The sequence below is a fragment of the Colletotrichum lupini genome, chromosome 3 (assembly GCF_023278565.1).
Source record: "Colletotrichum lupini chromosome 3, complete sequence".
Lineage (NCBI taxonomy): Eukaryota > Fungi > Ascomycota > Sordariomycetes > Glomerellales > Glomerellaceae > Colletotrichum > Colletotrichum lupini.
Genome location: NC_064676.1, coordinates 1,032,566 through 1,055,846, shown reverse-complemented (window position 1 = coordinate 1,055,846; position 23,281 = coordinate 1,032,566). Strand labels below are relative to the sequence as shown.

Below are 23,281 nucleotides of genomic sequence, written 5' to 3'. Positions count from 1 at the left end.
ACTTGGGGATTAGAAGAAGGGAAGGAAAGAAGGACGGGAAGGGACTGAGTGACGTCGGTCGGACCTTCTGCACCTGGGGACCCTGGATCTCCGGCAAAACTCTGGCCAAAAGTCGCCCGCTCTCTTTCCTGCTGTCAGTCACTCGTCGTACATTAGCGTGTGAGCGTTCGAGCGTGCAGTTCCAGGCCCGCCACACCCCACGAATTGTGGGGATCTCTACCGTTGCACACCAACATTCTCAGCCTTCTCTCCGCCGTTACACGGCCAACCCACTGCTACCTTGGACTGCTGATCCCATTCTCGTGATAGCTCAGCAACACACCTACCACCGATAACCTTCAAACACCTCCCATCTGCAGCCAGGGTCTCTGATCTGCTGATTCTCGATCTTTGCTTCCATTCTACACCGAGCCACGGCCCTCACAGCTCGACTAATCCCACCGCCACACCTGCATGTCAGCGACTGTTCCTCCCTCCGCCTTTTGCTGAGCTCGAGCCTCGCCTCTCCCAAACCGACGCCGAACCCCGCTGCTCGGCTTGACTAGAGCTCACCAAAAACGAACAACGATATTCCACGATATCTGTGGTGTATGTCTTCTACAGATCCCTCAGATCACTTCTCCGGCCTCTCTGGCGCCCCCCAGAATGACACTGCCGCCGCCCAGGTGACGAGCGCCGAGACCGCGGGGTCCAAGGCTGAAACGGAGCTGCTCAAGCTTGACAACCATGTTGAAGACAAACAGCCCGTGCTGTCAGCAAAAGCAGCAGGCAAACAACAAGCGACCGATGATCTGATCGATTTTGGCGAAGACGCCCCGGTCACAACGACCACCACGAAAGATGACCCAAGCGTGGGCGATAAATCTCACAAGGACTCGCCCAAGACCGTGTCCAAACCTGCTCCCGTGACAATTCCGGAACCGATGACTTCGTCGATAGCGACCTTGAAGCCCACGAGTCCTCTCCCTGCCGAGACTGCCACACAGTTTCTTACTATCGAGTCCACTACATATGTCGATCCAACACCTCCAACCCCGAGAACATCCCAGCCTCCCTCTCGAACCCCCTCAAATGCCAAACGCCGACCTACCTCTGCATCCCCTACACGATCTGATGCCGGCTACGACGAGCGCAGATATGCAAGCGAAGATGAACAAGAGAATGGGTCGCGATCCGAAATCCAGAGTATCATGGAGCAGTTTACTGGCGACGGTGGGGGTCCTGGAGCTGAAGAAGTCATGAGCCCGAGGCTGGAGATTGCTTCGCCTATGCTAGGTAGCCCTGGCATACAGCATCCACCTCGGAAGTCTAGCCTCGAGCCACTGGTACCCTCACTGTCACACCAGGTACAGGAGCTTCAGGGTCTAAGAATACAATCAGCCTCCCCAGCTAGCATGTTCTCCAAAGAAAGAGCACCTGATGACCAAGGGCCGCCAGTGCCTCCTAAAGACGGGCCACCGGCGACACCAGCGCGGTCCCACGATGATCGGCAGATGAGCATCGACTCCCAGATGTCTCCTGGTATGCCCGTACATAGGCCGCCACCCCCTGAACCCGAGCCAGAGCCGGCGCTGCCATTCGACTTCCATCGGTTCCTAGAACAACTACGAAACAAGAAGGCGGACCCAGTCGCTAGATACCTCAAGTCCTTTTTATCAGAGTTTGGAAAGCGACAGTGGATGGTACACGAGCAAGTCAAAATCATCAGTGACTTCCTCGCCTTCATTGCCAACAAGATGGCGCAATGTGAAGTGTGGCGAGACGTTTCCGACGCAGAGTTTGACAATGCTCGTGAAGGAATGGAGAAGCTGGTCATGAACAGGCTCTACACACAGACATTCTCACCGGCGATTCCTCCTCCACAGCCTATACCTGGGGCGAAGCCGAAAAGACGAGGCGGGGAGCGACCAATGGGGCCTGGCCGGCGTGGTCAACACCAAGAGGACGTGGAACGAGACGATATCTTGACACAAAAGATCAACATTTATGCCTGGCTTCGGGAGGAGCACCTTGACATACCGCCAGCCGGTGATAGCGGCAAGCGATTTTTGAAGCTCGCCCAACAAGGTACCTACTCGCCCAATCTCAACATAGCTCTGACCGCTGACTGTGCAAAGAAATCCTTAAGATCAAGTCATATCGAGCGCCGCGAGACAAGATCATTTGCGTATTGAACTGTTGCAAAGTTATCTTCGGTATGTCGCTATTATTCATCATGTCGCTACTTTGGGGACTGATCTTTGATAGGCCTGCTCAAGCACTCAAAGTCGGACTCTTCAGCCGACTCGTTTATGCCCCTCCTCATCTATGTTGTCCTCCAAGCCAACCCTGAACATCTGGTGTCAAATGTTCAGTACATTTTGCGGTTCCGAAACCAGGAGAAGCTGGGTGGTGAAGCCGGATACTACCTTTCATCACTGGTAGGTCACATTGTGACTGTAGCTACGCTACACAATGCTTACGTGACGTAGATGGGTGCCATTCAGTTTATCGAGAATATGGATCGGACAACCTTAACCATCACCGACGAAGAGTTCGAGAAGAACGTCGAAGCAGCGGTATCTGCGATCGCTGAAAAACACCGTCTTGACTCGCCCGCTGTTGCTCAAGAACCCGTCTTCTCGGAGAAGTCATCAACCGGGTACCAGACCGGGGAATCTTCGACGAGGCCTTCCCTAGACATCATGGGAGAGTCGTCCACACCCCGTCGATCGACGTCATCGAACGAAGGCGGAAAAGAATCAGATGACCAAGCTCCCATAACGGGGCTTCTTCGTTCCATACAGAAGCCTCTTAGCACTATCGGCCGCATGTTTTCGGATGAGCCGTCTCCTGCGCCGCCTGTACCTAGTAACGCATCAAGACCGACGTCGAGGCCGCGAGAATCCTCCGAGCGACTGTCGCCTAGGCCGAGCGCCGAGATATCACCCGATGGGCGGCCACCATCTTCCCGTCACCACTTGTCAGCGGAAGAAGCTGCAGCGAGGCAGGCAAGCGCCGAAGTTGCTGAAGCTCAGCGTTTGAGCAGGGTGGAGCACAATAACGTTGTCGAGACTCTGCAAGGGATGTTTCCCGATCTTGACAGGGAGATCATTTCGGACGTGGTACACCAGAAACAGGGAAGAGTCGGGCAAGCTGTCGATGCCTGCTTGGCCCTGTCCACTTGAGGATAAGGCATAGTTATCAATAAAGTTATCGCATCCTCTTGACGATCTAAGAACCGTTTCTCAGCCGGGTACATGAGTGACGTTGATTTTGCGCAGCACTTGCTTCCCACATCGATCAAGTTTTCACCGTTACACGAGTGGCTAGCTGAGCGCGAGGCTCCATGATTCAATTCACCTCTCAAAGAGCCCTGAAGGCGTCCCTGGGGGTCCCTGGCGTATCAGGTCCGGTCCGCACCGCACCAAGGGAGGGAAGCAAGGGGAATGGTGGCGTGTGGTATTGCTATGCGTGGGCTCACGTGGATTCAACCGCTGGAATGTGAGCAGGTTACACGGTCTGGACGGTTCATGTTACACCCGACCCTGCTACCCGGTTTGCTGGCACACGGTTTTTGCCAAGTATCAACATGCCGGTAGAGGCTACTTTGACCTGGAATACGAGCTGGCGGGTTTGTCAACATTTAGCTTCAAGCATCATTCAAAGGGAGCAAAGAGTCCGAGAAGACCCACCGTATTAACTCACTTTGGATGGCAGGCATCGTGAAAATGGAGCGAGCTATTCAAGGCTGAAGCGGTTTGGAACGCAGGTTTGCTTGCCTCCTTGCCAATTTAGTCCAAGAAAGACTGAATCCTGGACCGAATTGCCCAGGATTCAGGGTCCAAGGTCTGATCGAGACACAGACTGGAACCTGGATTAGAATTAACGTCTCAACCGTTCACGATGAGGGCCTCTCCCGCAATTTTAATCCGCCGTGATCATCATTTCTCTTTTTGCCTCCTCTCCGTGCCTTACCATCTCCCCCCCTCTCTGGTCGGCCCTCGAGTCGGGCCTTGGGCGCGAGAGGCGTTCATATCGGATGATGTGCTAGACGCGTTTTGTTATGTAGTTCCATGCCAAGAACTGAACCGAGTTCGAAAGGACTCAGCCCAATTTGATGATGTTCCGAAGCAGCTGAGCCGGATTTCGATTCCATGTGATGCCATCTAGGTTACCACGGCCCGATCAAATACCTGGCCAGATCCTCCGGCTCCCTGGCGCCCCTCAGCTCAGGATCTCCTCTGTATGTCAAATCTTTTGCAAGTTACCGCCTGTCAATGGTACTCCAATTCAGGCATACCTAGCCACCCTCGCTTTCGCACCAGAGGGAGGGCACTGCTGTGAACCGTTGGTCTACTTTTACGACCTTCTGTTAATCATAACTGAGCATGCACATACCTAAGTTTGAGATCCTGGCCGCCGGCCTGGGACTCATATCACCCGTCGTTCACGCAGTAACACAGGCCTCACCACAGTACAACTTTATCTACGGCGCCTGCGGCAAGATCACGAACTTCGCTTCAGTCTTTCCCTATGTCACCTCTTACGAACAAGGCGATGTCATCGGCTGCCAGAGCGATTGCAGCTCCTACGGCTCTGCGTTCTCTGCTACAGGAAACGACGTAGGTCAGCAGTGCTGGTGTTCGGATCCTAACACCCCGAACAGCTCACCGAGTCCTCTTCTCGCATCTATGCCAAACCCCAACGCCGCTCTTTGCAACGTTGCTTGCGTCAACAACAATACATACGCTTGTGGAGGAACTTATGGGAGCGATGTCATTTATAACGTCTATGGGGTTCGCCAATTTGCTTACCAGTCTACCACTACATCATCAACCTCCACCAGCACGTCCAGAACCTCGACATCGACGTCCTCTACTAGAACCACAACGACCACAACGACCAGCAGCAGCTCCACAAGGTCTACGACTACCTCTTCCTCGACGTCTTCCACGCGGACTTCGACTTCAACCACCACAAGTGCGGCACCAACCACCACCCTCCAACACAGAGCTCCTCGCTTCCGTTACAGCTACAGAGGGTGCGGTGCCATTAGCAACTTTGGTACTGTCGGAACAAACTACGTTTACGCGATTGGCAACACTACACAGTGCCAGCAGAGCTGTAGTTCTTTCGGGTCAAACTTTGCTTTCATAGGCGGTTACCAACAGTGCTATTGTTCCACCCCGAGTCCGAGTTCTTCTCAGGATATCAATCCCATCTTCTCGACTGGACCCGATGATAACCTGTGCACGACATCCTGTTACTTTGATACTGGATACTCTTGTGGTGGTCCAAGTACTGGAACTGTCATCTACGAGGTGTTTGCAGTGAGGGCTCTCGGGGTCTCATCTTCGAGTTCGTCCTCGACCTCTACTACTTCAAGTTCATCGTCGACCTCAAGTACAACGACTACCACCAGCTCCTTCAGCTCCTCTTCTAGTTCGTCGTCGTTGTCGTCAAGTGGGAATTCGACCACTAGCACGACATCCAGTACCTCAACGTCCTCCAGCAGGTCATCAACGGCCACAAGTACGACTTCGTCATCGAGTAGCTCGTCCACGAGCTCCTCCTCCTCCTCATCTTCTTCCTCCCGCTCGTCGTCATCATCATCATCATCTACGCGTTCCTCGACAACTTCAACCAGCACAAGCTCGTCTTCTACTTCGTCGATCACCTCATCCCCTTCTTCAAGCCCCAGCAGCTCCAGAACGAGTACATATTCCAACTCGACGATCTCTTCAACTACATCCAGTTCAAGCTCTAGCAGTTCCACGACATCTTCTAGTTCTTCGAGGTCTTCGAGCACGACAAGCTCGTCAACATCCTCGTCGAGTTCGTCCATCACCCCCTCTCCTACGTCGTCTGCAACGAGTAGCAGTAGTTCAAGCAGCTCCAGCCCTTCTAGCACATCGACCTCTATGAGTCCATCATCGTCATCATCCTCGTCTAGCAGTACGACAAGCTCAAGCACTACGAGCAGCTCCAGCTCCAGCGCTGCGGTCCCATCAACCTCGCCTCTTTCAACCACAAGCTCCTCAAGTTCTACAAGCTCATCAAGTAGTTCAACAAGGTCTTCAACGTCCTCAACGTCAACTTCTCTTACGGTGCCTTTCCCCTTCACAAACACATCCAGGATTGCTTCGACCACCTTCACCCCGGAACCTAGCCCAAGCACGAGCACAACGAGCACACCCGTGACTTTGCCCCCAGTACTGCCGTCTAGCTCCACCACGGTCATCACCTTGCCTTCAACCACCTTGACAAGCATTTTATCGCTGCCGCCATCGGTGACTCCCGTCATCTCTAGTTCGAGTGCATCAAGCTCGTCCACAACTGCCCCTTCAAGCTCCCGGTCCACGACGACATCGAGCTTCTCTTCATCCGCCCCGCCTTCCTCATCATCCACTCAATTGTCGACCTCCTCGTCTACGGTTTTGCCCAACTCACTTATCCCGGTTTCTTCGCCAACTTCCTCGACATCCCTATCCACACCCAGCTCGTCGTCAAGCTCATCAGCGAGTGCCTCAACCACCTCTCGGGCACCCTCATCTCCTGAATCATCCTCCCTGTCTATTACGCCTTCCAGCTCTCCGTCAAGTTCACCAGCCTCACCGGCGAGCTCTTCAGACCCTCAGACACCCAGCACCACGACGTTTCCCAGTACTATAACAACGACACCTACCATAACGAGCTCGAATCTCGTGTCCATTGCAACGACCGAGATCCTGCCAAACACGCCAGTGGTCTTCTCTATTGTGGTTGGAGGTGCTGGGGCCGCACCTCCTGGGTCTGACCCCACTACCACAGCTTAAAGTTGATTGCGTTTCATAGGCTACGTGCAAGTTTTAGTAATGATAATGCGTATGAAGTATTGATTTATCCGATCAAGAGATGACTAGAGAGTCACGTAAGGGGGGCCAATTTCAAGGCTTTGACAACTATTACATGTCGAGAATTGAGACCAGCTCAATTCTTCGGCTTTGCCTAGTACCTTTTGCCCAAACCCAATACAAGGCTTCGATGTTTTGGATCACAATCTAGAAAGCTTCTGAACTTTCAACAAATCTTCCTCATCCGTAACTCGATTCTCCTTAGCCCACTTCTTCTCCATCTCCGACCCCGTCTCAGGCGGCACAAGCCCATTAATCCTCCACAACTCCCTCCTCGCCTCATAAATCCCAGACTCCCATTCGATCCCTTTTGGCTTCAAGATGGGCCTCAGTATATCATCCAGAGCTTTGAAGAAGAAAGCCTCGACCTGCGGGGTATCGAAGCCGCGCGCAATGTGGTAGATGGAGACGGTCGTCAAGGCCTTGGGCGTCTCGCCGCCGGCGTACATGTTTTCGGGGTTGAGCTCGATGAAGTGCGTGTGGCAGTAGAATCCGGGTAGACCGACGCTGGTGTAGAGCTTGGTCATGCCCTCGGCGATTTGTTTCTTTTCGGCGGTGGTGAAGACGCCGGTGTTGCAGTTGAAGACCCATTTGGGCATTTTGAATCGTTTTTGTTGATTTAATTGATAAGATGCTGACGATGATTAACATATGTATGGTTGGCGGCAAACTATATATGTATTTATTATACATTAAGCAACACAAATATTCTTCTTGATACCCAGACTGGCGAGGCGCCGGCCGGCTTTCGCTATTACCGGCCGATGCGGGATTACACCGCTCCAGGACGGGATCTGTGCATGCCACGACTGCGAGGCCGATGTATATCAGTAATCAGAGCTTCCGAACCAGCGTCGATCAAGAGATGGTGCTTTGAAACGTCACACCGATGTGCCCTCGCAATGCAAACCCCGCAATCAGGTGTCAATGCTCTACTCGTCTTCGATCATTACGCCAAACAGGATCTATGAGCACCGAGGTTCGCGACATTAGTTGATGCTGGATCACAAATACATAGCAAGGAGCAGATATTGGAGACGCGCTGGTGATGCTTTCGAAATTCTCCGGAGTTGCAAACACACATCAACGGTTTAGTACTTGCTGCTCTTACGTTAGTAAATTGACCAGAAACCTTTACGCAAATGGCGTACGAATTATCGCGCTATCCAGCTCAAGATAGTGCCACTATTAGTATCCCTATTATAGGGTAGTTAGTTCGAACCGTAGTTAACGAAGAGATTAATTAAACTATATAAATATTTACGTAGTAAGTATAAAAAGGAGGTTCTAATTATAAGTTAAGCTAGCTATAATAATTATAAATAGGGCCCCTAATTAGCCCCTATATAGTCGGCTATATACCGTAATCGAATTAAACTTCTAATTTAATATTAACTTTTTTTTTTTTATTAATTTAACTACTATAGTTAGAAGTATAATTCGACCTCGGGCCCGTTTACTAAGTCGTCTCCTTTTCCCCCTTTTCTTTACTCTTTTTATATAACTTATCCTTTTATTTATATAATAACTTTTTTATTATTTATAAATTATTTTAATCCCTTATTTAGTACTACTTTTATAAAAGCGTTTACGAGGTTATTTTTATTATTAATCTAACGGATCTTAAGTATCTCGCGCCTTTTATACGATTACTTAAGGGCTATAATATTAATTATAAGCCTCTTTTTTTTCGTTATTCCTAATTTAATAAGGTATTTATATAGTAAGTAGGAATTAGTATAAATAACTATTAGAATAAGTAAAAGGCTAATTCGATTAGTAATCTTTTTTAGCGTCGTTAAAATCGCATAAGAGAGGTTAATATTATTAATTATATTATAGACTTTTAATATTAATATACTTCTTATTATTTACTTACTTTTAATTAACGAGTAATAGATTATATTACCGTATATAATAAATTCGCTCTTACTTATACTCTCGTTAACTAGGATAATAATATACCCTAATTACGAAATAAAGTCGTTATTATTTATAAATAACCTATTAATAAAGACGTAGAGCTTATTAGTTATAAGGTTAATTAGGTAGTAAACGAGACCTCGATCGAGATTCGTTTTTTATTACTTAAGCTACTTATTAAGTACCTTAATATTTTATTTAATTAAATTTATAACTTATACTACTTTAATATAGTTAAAAGTTATCTTAAGCTAATAAATATTTATAATATATACCCCTCGCGCAAGCTTAGCTTTATACTGCTTTTTAATATTAGTTATATTTAAATTAACGAGGTTAATTTTCTTACCCTACCCCTTTTATTAAAAAACGACGGTTTCTTTTTTAATTATAAAAATCCTGCCGTTAAATACTAAGGGGGTATTTATTATAAGGACCTCTTTTAGCTTCGCTATAAAGCCCGCTTTTTAAAGCTCCTTATCCTCTTTTTTTATAAAATTAATATTAAATAGGCTTAATATATTATTAATTTATATTCTAACAATCCTAAATTAGTTACTTTTATACTTTACGATTAATAAGTACGGGTTATACGTAAAAGTAATTATTAATAGTTAATTAATATAAAAATCGTAATAAGTAGCTTATTAATAAGTACCCGATTTTACGAGCCTATATAGTAGCTTAAGTACTTTAATAATCGTGCTTTCTAAGTACTTATTAGCTATTTCTTTTAGTAAATAGGCTAGGATTTTTTTTATAAGCCCTATAGCCGATTAAGTATAGGCCTAGGTAATATTATAGTTCTAAATCTTATATCCCTTCTTTTATAATAATACTATTAGTATTATTATTAATCGTTAGCTATAGCGCTATATAATAAGTAATTATATAAGTAGCGTCGCTTTTTTAACGTCGCTATACCCTTAAATTACGTATTTAGACTTCTCGTACGGCTAGGGTATTCTTTTCTTTTTAATCTTATAAACTATTTATAATTTAAATATACAGAAGTTTATATATTTTTTTAGGTTATATAGGATAAATCGATAGACCCCTCGATTACGAAGAGTATTTATTTTAATAAGATCTAATCCCTTATACGGCTTTTTAATAGTTATAATTACGCCTTCTTTATATAGTTTAACTACTAGCTTAAAATCGGCTTTCTCTTTTACTATATAAAAAGTATTAATTACCTTATTATTAGTAATAAATTGCCGCGTTAGGGCTTACCGTCGTAGTCTTCTACGACGTCTCGCTAGTAATATTAGTACCCTTTTAGTAATTTCTTCTTTTTTATTATTTATTCATACTATTATAACGATTTCGTTAAGGATAATTTCCTATACCTTTACTACGGGTTATATAGTTTCCCTTAGCTTTTTTTCTTTTTATAAATTAGAAATTACCTCGTTAGGATCTATATAGTACGGTCTAACTACCGTAATTAATATTTTAAGTAGCTAGTTACGATCTCTCGTAATTATATAAGAGCGCTCGTTAATAAAAATTAACTTATATAGCTTAGCCTATTATTAAATAATTTCGCGCTATACTTATATATCCGAATTTAGTAATATATTTAAATTACTCTTTATATTGGGCTTATTATATATAGTAATTACCTTATTAACTTACCTTTTTATACTTACTTTACGTAGTACTTATATTACTTTTTTAATTACTCGGGCTCGTTAGCTTATACCTAGCGACGGTAATAAGGCTAAAGTCGTTCTTAAATATACTCTAAATATTAATAGTATTAGTATAAGTCTGTTAGGCCCTATAATATCGTTATAGTATTTAAATACTATTTAGAGGTATTCGTCGTTAATAAAATCCGGATTTTCCTCTTTAATAATTCTAAACGCCTTTTTTAATTACTAGTATACCCTTTTTACTTTTTTAATACTATAGTACGCTTTAATAGGTACGACTTTTAGCTATATACTATAGATCGTCGTATTATTTTTAAATTCTACTAACTAAAAGCTAGTATTAGCGTCGGTTTTAATACTATTTAGCGGTCCTTAGTATATATTAATCTAGCTTTTTCGTAGGGCTATTTATACTATTTTTATTTATAAATCCCGGAGGAATTACCCTATTTAAAAAAATATAGCTATATTAATTATATATAGTACTAGCCGACTATTTAAATACAAAATATTAACGGCGATTTCTTAGTTAAAGTTAAGCTTATTATATAATTTAAACTTAAATTTGCGTAGGCTCTATATATTTATTTAACATTGGTAATATACTTTCGTTAACTACTTTAGCGCCCCTATTTCAATATTATTATTATTTAATTATTTTAAGAGGTTATATAGCCTCGTAACTAACGGGTACCCGAATCTCTAGTATAGTTTTCTAAGCTTACTTTCCGTTAAATAATTAATTAACTTTATATTATTAATAAGCTTTATAAACGTATACCCCTATCGTCGTTCGACTATTTTAAAGTACTTACTACTAGAGATTTTATTCTTTATATTATTAAATATAATACCTAGTTAATTTATATCTTTTAAATATAAAAGATATAGGGTATTAATAAGTAAAATATAAAAAGTTATTATTCTAAAGTACGTCTCTATTTTTATTATACCTAGGGCGACGATTTTTTTATTTAAGCTAAAACTAATCCTCGTAATACTTACTATTAACGTATTAAGCGTTATTAGTATGATCTTTTATAGTACTTAGAATTACCCTTTTCTTTTAGTTAATTATTATAATACCCTAGTATTTAGGATAATCCTATAAAAATTATTTAAGCCGCACTTTTCGCTTATATAGAATACTTATATAAGCTTAGTATTTAGGGGATCTAAGTAATATAAAAAGGACCCCTTTAGCTACCCTTAGATTTACTTAGTACTATATTCTTTCTCTTTAAATATTAAAAGAGATAGCGTCTTCTCCTTAATCGTTAAGAAAATAGGCTTTAGCCTTATTAAATTCGCCCTTTTAGCCGCTTTTATATCCGTTATCTAAAGGACCTTCCCTTACTATTTATAAATAAAAACCTACTTATTAAGAGCTTTTATTACCCTCTATTTATTTAGCCTTATATATCCTCTAAAAACTAACGGGATAAAAAAAGAATAGTTAATATTATTAATTTTATTATAATCTAATTCGTTAATATAGGAGGTAAGATCTTCCTTATTTTCCGAATTTTTTATAAGGGGTATATACTTTAAGTTACTATTTTAACTACTATTACTAAGTTCTATACCTCTAAATCTACCCTTATATATAACGAGGAATTAGTTAAACTAACAAGGGCTAGTTTTACTATTTACTACCCTCGACTTTCTATATTATTTATACGATTTAGTATACTCTTCTTTAGAATAGTTACTTAATTAATATCTATCTTTTTTATAAATATAATATTACCTCTTTTATTACCTTATTTATAAGTTAAATCTTTATTTATTTAATAAATCTGGGCCTCTTTATTAGTAATTACTATATCTAGCCTCTTTTCTTTTTTTATTATACGTTCGATCGATTTAATATTATTAATAAGGGCCGTTATATATTTAAAAATAGGTTTAGTATAGTATTTTTATTTTAATATTAAAACTAGATCTTAGCCTTAAGTAGAGCGTTTTATAATCTTTAGGTACTTAGTATAGGGTTATTTTTACCTTTAGTATATACTAAACTATAATATAAAAATATCTAACTTTCTACTTATTTATCCCCTTATTTAGTTAGGTTTTTACTAGCTTATTAATTCGATTAATAAGCTCTTTAAAAATCTTTACTTATAATTTACCCTCTATTATCCTAACTATAAATATAAAAAAAATCGCTCATAGCTTAGATAGGAGCTCTAGGTTCTTATTATAGGTCTCGAAGTAGCTTCGGATTATATTAATTATATTAAAAAAGTCGTTTTAATTAAGATTACGTACTGCTTCGTAATAATAATTAAAAGCTTTACTTACGAGTACGATATTAATTACTAAATAGTATTAGTATTCCCTAATTCCGACTTTTTCGTAATAATCGTAAAATATTATTAAGGTTTTTTATAAGACCTTATACTTCCCCTTAGAATATAATTTCTCTTTTAAGAAGATCTTTTTAAAGTTTATAAATTGCCTCGTATTTATTACTAAATTTTTAGTATTTATATACGATCTTTATGTTATTACGTATTATTAATAACTTTAGGTCGTTTATTTCTTTTCTTATTAGCCGATCGGTACCGAATTTCGTATTAGTAATAGTAACGAGTTATAAATTAAAATAGGTAGAATTATTAATTATCGTACTTTTAGTACTATATTTTGCCCCGGTATATCCTTTTATAATAATAGATTTCCGTTAGTAATTATAAGAAGGAAATTTAGGTCGTTTACTTTTTTTTTTAAATTTATTAAAGCAATTATACGCTTTATTAACCTATACTTAGTTCTATAGTACGAATTCCTCTTTTATAATTATCGTTACTAATATTTTATATAGCTCTTATAATTATAATTATACTAATAATACCCCTCGCTTATAAAAAAATTTATTAACTATTTTTATAATTCCTAGGCTTATGCTCGCGAACTATTTATTTAGTTAATAACTAAGGTTATTTATAATCTTATAAAATAGGGGTTACCCCTATAGCCCCTTTTTTTTATAAACCTTAGTTAAATAGATTAATACTACGTTAATTTATTTATTATTAAGCTAATCTGCGATTCTATATATTTACGTCCCTTAATAGTCCGGGTTAATATTTATTTATTTATAAGGGATTAGGATTCTATTTAGGATCGGGTTTTATCCTCTTCTTTTTTATTTTAATTTACTAAGGGTCGTGCTCTAGCTTATACCCGTATTAGTAATTATTAATATATTTAATTTTAACGAGGATATATTTAATTTACGTATTAATTATAATAAATCCGTACTTTTATTACTTAACGAATTTATCGGGGTCTAAGAGATTCCCGCTTCTTCTTACTATTTCGTTATTACTCTCGTTTTTATTATTTTTAATAATTATTATTACCCTTTTAAATTACTAGTTATTATACTTATTGAGATCCTCCTTTTTATTTAGTATAAAAGGGTAGGTTTTAGTAATTCTTTTTTATAATAATAATAATAGACGTTTATATTACTATAAGGAGATATAATAATTAGTCTCGGGATCTTTATTAGTTATTAATTTCCGTTATCTTATATATTTCTAGCTTCTTAAGCATCGTACTCTTTATAATTTCTAAATAGCTTCTTTTCTTAACCTACTTTTTTTAGGGCGGTATTTTATAAAAATAGTTAAAAATAAATACTAAGTAGTTTATAAAAGAGCTATATAAGTTATTAAGAACTATATAGGCTATTAAGTATAGTTAACGAAGTTAAGCCCTCTTTTTTATAAAATTATAAATTTTAAGGACTTATTAAAAATGCTTACTTATTACTTATACGTAATAGGGTTAGATATTTTAAAAATCTTATTTTTTATAGCCTCTCGGTACCCTATTTTATATTTTTTAAGTAGTCTTTTTCGTAGCTTAATTACGGTTAAGTAATTATTACTTATTAATAATCCCTTTTATTACTTAGTTAATTTTTTAAAATTAATAATCTTACACTAAGAGCTCATATAAAAAAAGCCCTTTAATAGCCCTTTAGAGGATTCTTTTTTTTTTTTTTAAATCTTCGTTTTTTTAGCTTTTCTTTAAGCTAATAATAACTCTAGCGGGAGGTCGTAAAACTATTTTAAAGTAGCTACTTTCTTCTTAAGTTAATCTTTAAGATTTATAATACTCTTAACTCGATATTATTAAGATTTTTAAATCCCCTCTTCCCTTATCAAACTATCCCCTATATTATATTTTTAAATAATACTTAGGGAGTAATTAAAAAAGTTATAAAAAGGTTATTTAAATTACGGGCTTAAAGTCGTACTTATAAGATCCTTATAATAATAAACTTTTTTATATACCGTAAATCTCTTAACTTAATAACTCCTATAGGGTTACTTTTATTACTAAATTAGAATATTTATATTTAGAGATTCCCTTTTTTAATTACGTAGTGCTTTTTTTTATTATATTATTAAGCTCGTTCGTTATATTAATTAATTAAGTAAGTAATTATTACGTAAGTATTTTTTTTTATTAATTTAACTAGTTAATTTTTAATTACGGGCCGGCTATAAAAAAGTCGTTTAATAAAAAAGCTATTTAGGGCGATAGTAAAAGGCTAGTTATTTAAGTAGTTCTATTAATTAACGTAGTTTAATATAATAAACGTCGACCTCTTATAAGTAATAAAGGGCTATGATTATTTAATTCCGTACGGTATTTAAGAATCGCTTCTTTTTTTATTTATTTTTATAAAGTTAATTAATATAAATCTCTTATTTTATATAGTATTAAGAGGTCGTCTTTTCTATATAATAAGATACTTTACTAATTTATAATAATAGAATTTAATTACTAATTAGTATTAATATCCCTATTATAAAGTAGTTAATTCGAACCGTAATTAACGAAAAGATTAATTAAATTATATAAATATTTATATAGTAGGTATAAAAAGGAGGTTCTAACTATAGGTTAGGCTAGTTATAATAATTATAAATAGGGCCCCTAATTAGCCCCTGCGCAGTCGGCTATATGCCGCGGTCGAATTAGACTTCTAATCCGACAGCCACTCTACTGTCGCATTTTATTCTTCCGGTGGCATAGCGACGGACATTCACTCTCAAAACGTAAAATTGGCACATTACGACATATCAATTAATCATCATTGACGCATTTAGAATGTAACGGCAACCGTCACTGAAATGTTATCATTCCCTCGCGCGTCTCATCCTAAATACGTGACTCCCTTGGAACCTGGAAGGCACCCATGGCACTCAAACGCGCGGCTCCCGGGTTGAATCTCTCGGGATACATCTTCAATATCTCCACAAACAGCTCCTTCTCTGTCTTAGGGTTCTTTTCGAGGATCTTTCCAAAGTCCTGTATATACTTCTTGGTCGCAGCAAGGTGCCAGATTCCGTCAGTCTCACCCGCCATTTTGTGACCAGCCACAACATAAGCAGGATCAAGCGCCTCAACGATTTCGACTGCCCTGATCCATTCCTCGCGCTTGGCTTTCGTGTTGGCTTCCATCAACATCTGGTGGCACTGCCCATAGACTACATCACCGCAGACGGCGAGTCTAAGGTCTGGGACCCAGAGAACGGTTGAGTCATAGGTGTCAGTATGGCCACACTCAATAGCTTTGAACTCCCACCGGTTTTCGAGCTTAAAGATTCCACCACTCTTTGGGGACAGAGGCTGTGCGAGAGTGAAGGGGCGGTAGATCTGGCCTGGGAAGCGGGCCTCCCACATTTGCCTGAAAACTTCCTCTTCAATCTGCTGCTCCATGTGTTTGATGGTTCCCACCGTAGCGACGGGAACGGCTTCCGGGAAGCGCTTCAGTAGGAGAGGTATGCCGAACCAGTGATCTCCGTGGCCGTGGGTGATGTAGATGTATGAGAGCTTCCGCTTTGGTGCAATGTTCTCGATCCAGGCAATGAGTTCCTCTGTCTGCTTGATAGTGATGGGCGTGTCTACCAAGACAGCTTCGTTTGCCGAGTAGATGAGGGTGCATGAGATTGGGGACCATGTTGCGGTTGCGTTCGAGCCAGGAACTTTGCTGGGAATCGGCGGTGCGACGTAGACGGCGGATCTCAGGTCGGCCATTTCTATATGACTCGGGTTATTGTAGCAGAATGATGGGTGAGTTTACAGCAATGCGTGTGGCTTCTGCGCAGTAGTTCTAGATATCACAGTGGTTTGACGGACGCTTTTAATCGAATGACGGAAGCCAGCTCCAAAGCCGATAGGCCTTTTGAAGACAGCCATCACGCCAACCGAGGATCGAGGCATACTGCATGTTGATTAATCGTTTTTTCAAGCTGAGTGCAGCAGTGTAGATCAGATGGATGATCTAGTGAAGTAACTTTGGATAAGTCGTCAGCTTTTTTTAGCGACCAAGAGTCAAAGCGGGGTTGATTATGTGAGGAATTAGAGCACTGCAAGCAAGCTCCCATCTTGACAAGCCACACTGACATAGTTCCTCAAAGGGAGGATCAAAGGCAACTCAGCACATATGTGCAAAGGAATTCCTATTCCAAGTTCTGGTGGATAGTCGATAATACCGAAACCCGTCCTACCAAAATGGGTTGGGAATCGGATTCTGGGACCGACGACCCCGCCAAACGCCACTTCTCCAGGTTGTAACATTTGAGACGGGGACAAGGGAGCTAGAAGCCGAGCTAGATAAGACACTGTAGCCTAAGAAAACATGAGGTTACCTGTAGCACTGCTGAGTTTGGTGTCAATTATCTTTGAAGTGTTACTATCTTCACCGCGATATTCTGGAGAAACATGTCAATGGCCAAGCACTTTTCTTCGGGACAATACATCCCATCATGGAGTTAAAATAACAATAATGCAGCGGTGAGACTGTGCGATCACTGAGAGCCAATGCTCTCGCACAATAGCACATGGCTGATCACTGTGTTGACTCCTGTCCAGGTGCTAAAGGCTCTATATGGAAGACCTGAGCTTTCGACTTTGAGAAATTTTATGTTTATGGAATACGTTCAACTTTCATAAGGCGGATCACATGTACATTTACCCAACTATCGAATGAGGCATGTAATAACAATTGCACGTAGAAGCTGTTGTGATAGAAATATGCACTTCAATACTCCGAGAGAGTGCATGTACGAGAGCTGCCACTCAGCGAACATAAGCCAACCATCCGACTTCCTGGCAGTACCTTAGCTTTGGAACCGTGTCCGAAGATGGCTTCGCTGAAATGGACAGTCCATCTTCGCTTTCGATTCGACCGTTATGACAGCTCTCTCCATTCTTGCTGGCGTCTGACTCGTACATCTGAAGCGTAGGGGTAACCGAGTTTCGTAAGACAACGAAGGATTCGCAAGGTTTTAATAATGCTAAACAATTGCATTGAGCAAACGTGAGCAATGTCGTATCTACTGATTTCCAGATGTCAACGATGATAACGTAAGACCGCGCGAAAAGACCCGTATTCCATGGATTCTACCCCTGCGTGGCCTTCGCAAGGGGTCCGGGTCACCTCGAAGCCGACCAGCGGCCGGGATACCGTTCAAGGGGGGCGGACGGGCCCCAGATGAGGTCACTAACAAAATAACCTTAATGCTTAACCCAAACTATGCCTCTGTCACCTCCAATTTCTCCAACCTTACCTCTTTTGACTGCTAACCACCACGACAACTTCCCCTTGTCAGTCTTTCGAAACTTCGGAACCATCCCAAGGCATCATCCTGCTGCCCTGGTTTGGTCCATCAGCTAGGCTTCCAAGTGGAATCTCACCTGATTTTGTTTCGCACAGCCCAATTTTCACGTCTGCTCGCGATCTCCAATTGTGGCTCTTACAGGGGCTTAATCTTGGCGGGGGTTTCGCATCGCCTAACCTGGAGAATTCAACTAGCCCCTCACACGCACTAGGAGCTTGGGACTCGCAAGCTTGGTGAGCTTTCCACCAACGTTGCAATGTAGTGAACCATGCTTCCCGATCATCCATGAACGCCACCACCCACGTTCGTCTCGTCCTCGGAAAGCCTGAGGATATAGCTGCTGACGTGTGTCAGGTTCCGTTCGTGGGGGTGGATGTCTGTGGAGAAGAAAACATTCCCGTATGGCTTCATGCGATACCAGACTTCACCCTTCAGAAGCGCAAAGAAAGAAGAAAGTTGTGCGGCGACCCAGGGGATTTAACAACTTTTGCTACCTGGTTGTCAATGTGTCCATCATGGCATGAACACCAAGAGCCTTGGCCAACCAACATTCTATCACGGTGATCTCTTGGGAAGAATGATTATCGCGATCGACTTGCCATTGTAGAACCTACTGCCTTGGAAGCCGTTTGCAGAGCCACGATCATCCGACGATTCTCAGTTTCATCTTTTCAGCTCAGCCATGAGGAGAACTGGGAGAGTTCGTGCTCACGAACGGCAGCATATGATTCCGGACAAGAACTTCTGATCTTAAGGGGTCAACAAAGGCGAGGAAAGCTACCCCCTGTGCCCCAAAGCATACCAAGCCTCCCGTGCATCCGGGCCAAGCCTCGCGACTGCCTGTGCCCTGGTGTTCTTCAACCTCACTTGCTCGTCAGGTTCAGCCCTGGCTATACTCCCCTGCGAGAGCCGCAAACCTAAAACAGAGCGTCCCTAGTTTTTCATCCCTTCTTGCGGATCCGTACCATCACTCTTCGGATGGCAGCGCGACATTTGATCCCATCTTGGGTGGTAAGACATACGCAGCTGACTTGTTAGTCCAACTTGTACCCGATCTTGAATAACACGCTCACACCATCGAGCACCGCGTCGCCTCTTACACATCCGCCTAGGGCCCTCGTCACAGCACTCCACGAATGACGATACCTCGCGCGACTCCTTCACACCAAGCTCCAACAGTCCCATGCCCAGGCCTGACCTAGATCCAGAAAGACGTGCCATCACAACAACCCGTGCATCCGAGATTCCGTGCACCGGATGCTGCGAGCAGCGGGCCATGTTCATCAGCCAAGGCGACGATGAACCAGACCCCTCCTGATATAATGACTTTTCCCCCTTCCATTCTTGGTCTGCAGTGATCAGCAGGACTGTCACCACCTCTTCCATTCACCCACGCGCCCGTCTTCATTCGTTTCTCGGTAGCCATCTCGTGATTTCATCACTTGGCTACATTTTGTTTACTTCGATTCATTTCATCCAGAGACCGGTATCTCGACTTCGTTCAGACCTCATACGTTCCTTTATTCCTTTTTGTGTCTTTCTTTCTTTGCTCAATAACGACAATCAGCTCAAGTCCTATTCAAACAGTTCTTACTACTCGACGAAGGCACGATGCTCACACGATACGGAGTCATCTCATGGCTCGCCCTGTCGACTATGGCAGCCGCCAACCCTCAGCCAGCGCCTCCAGCCCAGCAGCAATGCGAGCCCAAGACCGAGACGATTGTGCACACCGTCCACGAGACCGTTCATGTTCCTACAACAATTCACAAGACGGTCCACGTCACGCTACCGGGAGAAGTGAAGACAGTCCACGTTCCCGTCCCGAAGACGATACACCAAATCGAGACTATCCACGAAAAGATACCCGTACACGTCACGGTTCATGTTCCGACAACAATCAAAGAGACCGTACACATTACTCAGCCCCCACAGGTGGTGAAGGAGACAATACACATCACAGAAACGAAGAAGGAGGTCCAAACTCTTCCTCCTCAGGTGGTCAAGGAGACCGTCCACATCACTCAGCCTCCTCAAACTGTGAAGGAGACAATCCATGTTACCCTTCCCCCTCAGACAATCCATGTCACTCAGCCTCCTCAGGTGATTAAAGAGACTGTTCACGTAACTCAACCTCCTCAAGTCATCAAGGAGACGATACACGTCACCCAGCCTCCCCAGGTGATTAAGGAGACTATTCACGTCACTCAACCTCCGCAGGTGGTGAAAGAGACGATACACGTTACTTTACCTCCTCTGCCTCCTCAGACAATCCACGTCACTCAGCCACCGCAAGTCATCAGGGAAACGGTGCACATCACTCAACCTCCTCAAATCATCAGAGAGACTCTTCCGCCTCAAGTTATTAAGGAGACTTTGCCACCTTAGATTGTCAAGGAAACCGTTCACGTCACTCTACCTCCTGTCCGGGAGACGGTCCATGTCACCTTGCCTCCTTAAGTGGTTAAGGAGACTATATATATCACCTAACCACCTCAGGTTATTAAGGAGACGGTTCACGTCACGCAGCCTCCCCAGATAATTAAGGAGACTCTGCCGCCTCTGCCGCCTTAAATCGTTAAGGAAACCGTACATGTTACTTAGCGCTTATACCCATATAAACAAATTAAATATAAGGTTCGTATTTAATTATTTAGCTTATTTCTCGCGCTATATTTAATTATTTAACAATTAATTAATAGATTTAACTAATTTCTTAATTAGGAATTAAATAAAGCTATTACGAAAGTCCTTATAATACTAACTTATAGACTTTACCTCGATTAGTTTTTTTAATTAAAAAATTAACTTCTTATTTCTATAGTACCGTTACGAAGCTAGTTTTTAAGATATTAGACCTCCTCTAGTGTAAAGGATCTTATTAATAATCGCTATAAAATTAAAATTAACTTCGCAAGGCTAAATATCCTTTTATAATCTATTATTATCGTAGGGATCGTAAAGATATTAAGTATAAACTTACTTAACGTTAAATAGGTTAGCTAATAGTTAATTTATTATTAAATTAGGTTAAGGACTAGCTAAGGAATAATCTATAAGTAATATTAATTAAGTTTAGGTACGTAGTTAATTACTACGTTTATTATTCGAGATATTAACTATTATTAGTACTACGAGTTTTTTATAATACTTTTTAAAATTATAAGGGTATTAAAAGTAGCTTATAACTATCGCAATAAAGGAGGAGGACTTAAATAATAAGGAGGAGGAGGACTTATTATTTTATTTATATACTATCTTTATTAATAATTATAAAGTCCTTTTTTCGTATTAAATAGCTAATAGCTCTACTTAGGCATATCTTACCTCTTCTCTAGTTATCTCAATCCTTACTTAGGGTAAAGAATAATTATTATAATATAGAGCGGAGAGTTACTTAACTTAGTATAATACTTATTAAGGACTTACTAAGTATTAATAACTAATAATTAGAAATATCCTTGCGAGTTAAAATTAATACTAAGAAATAGTTCTGCTCGCTCTTTATGTATATATTTAGACTAAATATAATAAAGGATACTACTTAAGGTTAGAGGTTAAGAAAGAAGTTAAGATATAAATTAATAACGAGCTAATTATTAACGAGGTAGTATTACTTATATTAATTATAATTACGACGCTACGATTTAAGAAGCCGTAAGATCTATCTCTTTTTTAAAAGGTTTATTATATAACTTTTTCTACTCCTCGAGACGGTTAATAAAGTACTTGAGACTTACTATTACTTTTTATAAACAGCTATAACTATCTCCTTTACCCTAGCCCTAATATCTTATTATTTAGAAATAAAATAGCTTAAGTACTACCTTTAGCTTAGCTAGTAGCTATTAATTATTATTATTAAGAACGTCCTCAATAGGGATCCGTTATTTTAGATTTTTATAAGCTTAACTAGTTATTAAAAAGGTATAAATTCACTTTCTCTTTTATAAAGAGCGCTATATTATAAAATATATCGAATTTTATTTTATATTATTATTAAGCGTTAGTATAAGCTCTTACGACGACTCTTTAAAAAAAGTAAATATATCGTTCTTGTTAGTCTTATTATTAATTTTGAAAAAGGCCTTATATCGTTAAAGTAATGAGTAAATAAATTTAACGACGTTTTAAAGCTTACTAATAGGGCCCCTTGTGTACTAGAGGTTAAGATCTTTTTAAAGTTACTTAGTATTAATTAATATATTTAATTCTTACTCGAATACCTCTTTATTATTATTAAATAAAAAGGCCCTATTAACGAGGTTAAAAATATAACCGTAGTACCTTATCCTCTAGTTAAGAATATCTTCTTAGGTATAAGTATAAGATAATATAAGATATAAGTAACCTAAGTAAGTATTATTATTTAAGGTATTATCGTAAATAACTACTCTAACTTAGTTACCCAATTCCTAGTTATTTATTACTAATTTTATAGTCTGGGTAATATTAGCCCTATTATGGGTATTATATTATTATTATAGAGTAATAAGGTATTATATTTATTATTTAGTATAGTTTAAAAAATAAGTAAAGACGGTAATAATAGTATTCCGCGTTAATAAGGTTTATAAATCGAATAATAAATAGACTTTTATTATTAACCTCCGGATCTTTACCCTAATTATATTTTTTTTCTTAGCAAAGATCTTACTTAGCTCTTTTTTTATATTTTTATATAATAATAAGAGTTCGTTAGTAATATTATAATCTAATTAATAAAAGAGGGCCTAGAGGTAAGGATTATAAAAAGTTATAAATAGGCTATTATTATTAATAATATACCTAATTACTAATTCTTTAATTCTTATTACTTAGCCCTTCGTAATAGTATTAAAAATAAGTTTCTATCTTTTTAATATAAAGTCGTACTTAGAGGATTTTAATAAATATAACGACTCGCTAAAGCTTAGATTTATTATTTAGTATTTTAATTTTAAATAAGCCGTCGCTAAGCTCGTAGCTACTATTTTAAAATAAGTAACGATACCTATTTCGTTATAGCGACGATAAAACTAAAAGACTTCGCTTTAAATATTTTTATTATAAATTTCTTAAATAAAGACCCCCTCTAAGCGGATTTACGACTTCTTTAGCCTTATGCCCTTTTATAATATTAAATCGTTATTAATAAAAGTCCTCCCTTTTTAAATTACTTTTAAAAAGG

At 40.2% G+C, this 23,281-nt stretch overlaps 5 protein-coding genes across 5 annotated transcripts; 3 read left to right on the top strand and 2 right to left on the bottom strand.

The window, feature by feature from the left end:
* Positions 1 to 590: 590 nt before the first annotated feature.
* Positions 591 to 5,224, top strand: CLUP02_05042 (uncharacterized protein; the record flags this gene model as incomplete). Its single annotated transcript, XM_049284051.1, has 14 exons — positions 591 to 2,067; positions 2,118 to 2,195; positions 2,248 to 2,420; positions 2,472 to 3,104; positions 3,313 to 3,617; positions 3,717 to 3,751; positions 3,814 to 3,916; positions 4,153 to 4,225; positions 4,287 to 4,322; positions 4,386 to 4,734; positions 4,800 to 4,852; positions 4,889 to 4,962; positions 4,994 to 5,092; positions 5,140 to 5,224. 14 exons carry the CDS (start codon positions 591 to 593, stop codon positions 5,222 to 5,224), a joined length of 3,573 nt encoding a protein of 1,190 aa, XP_049141194.1.
* Positions 5,225 to 5,296: 72 nt separating this feature from the next.
* Positions 5,297 to 7,474, bottom strand: CLUP02_05041 (uncharacterized protein; the record flags this gene model as incomplete). The annotated part of the gene is made up of 4 exons (XM_049284050.1): positions 5,297 to 6,375; positions 6,433 to 6,604; positions 6,668 to 6,710; positions 7,086 to 7,474. The coding sequence occupies 4 exons, from the start codon at positions 7,472 to 7,474 to the stop codon at positions 5,297 to 5,299; spliced, it is 1,683 nt and encodes a 560-aa protein (XP_049141193.1).
* Positions 7,475 to 7,639: 165 nt separating this feature from the next.
* On the top strand, positions 7,640 to 7,924 carry CLUP02_05040 (uncharacterized protein; the record flags this gene model as incomplete). Its single annotated transcript, XM_049284049.1, has 2 exons — positions 7,640 to 7,796; positions 7,848 to 7,924. 2 exons carry the CDS (start codon positions 7,640 to 7,642, stop codon positions 7,922 to 7,924), a joined length of 234 nt encoding a protein of 77 aa, XP_049141192.1.
* Positions 7,925 to 15,646: 7,722 nt separating this feature from the next.
* On the bottom strand, positions 15,647 to 16,525 carry CLUP02_05039 (Zn-dependent hydrolase; the record flags this gene model as incomplete). The annotated part of the gene is made up of 1 exon (XM_049284048.1): positions 15,647 to 16,525. One exon carries the CDS (start codon positions 16,523 to 16,525, stop codon positions 15,647 to 15,649), a length of 879 nt encoding a protein of 292 aa, XP_049141191.1.
* Positions 16,526 to 19,722: 3,197 nt separating this feature from the next.
* Positions 19,723 to 20,499, top strand: CLUP02_05038 (uncharacterized protein; the record flags this gene model as incomplete). Its single annotated transcript, XM_049284047.1, has 1 exon — positions 19,723 to 20,499. The coding sequence occupies one exon, from the start codon at positions 19,723 to 19,725 to the stop codon at positions 20,497 to 20,499; it is 777 nt and encodes a 258-aa protein (XP_049141190.1).
* Positions 20,500 to 23,281: the final 2,782 nt, after the last annotated feature.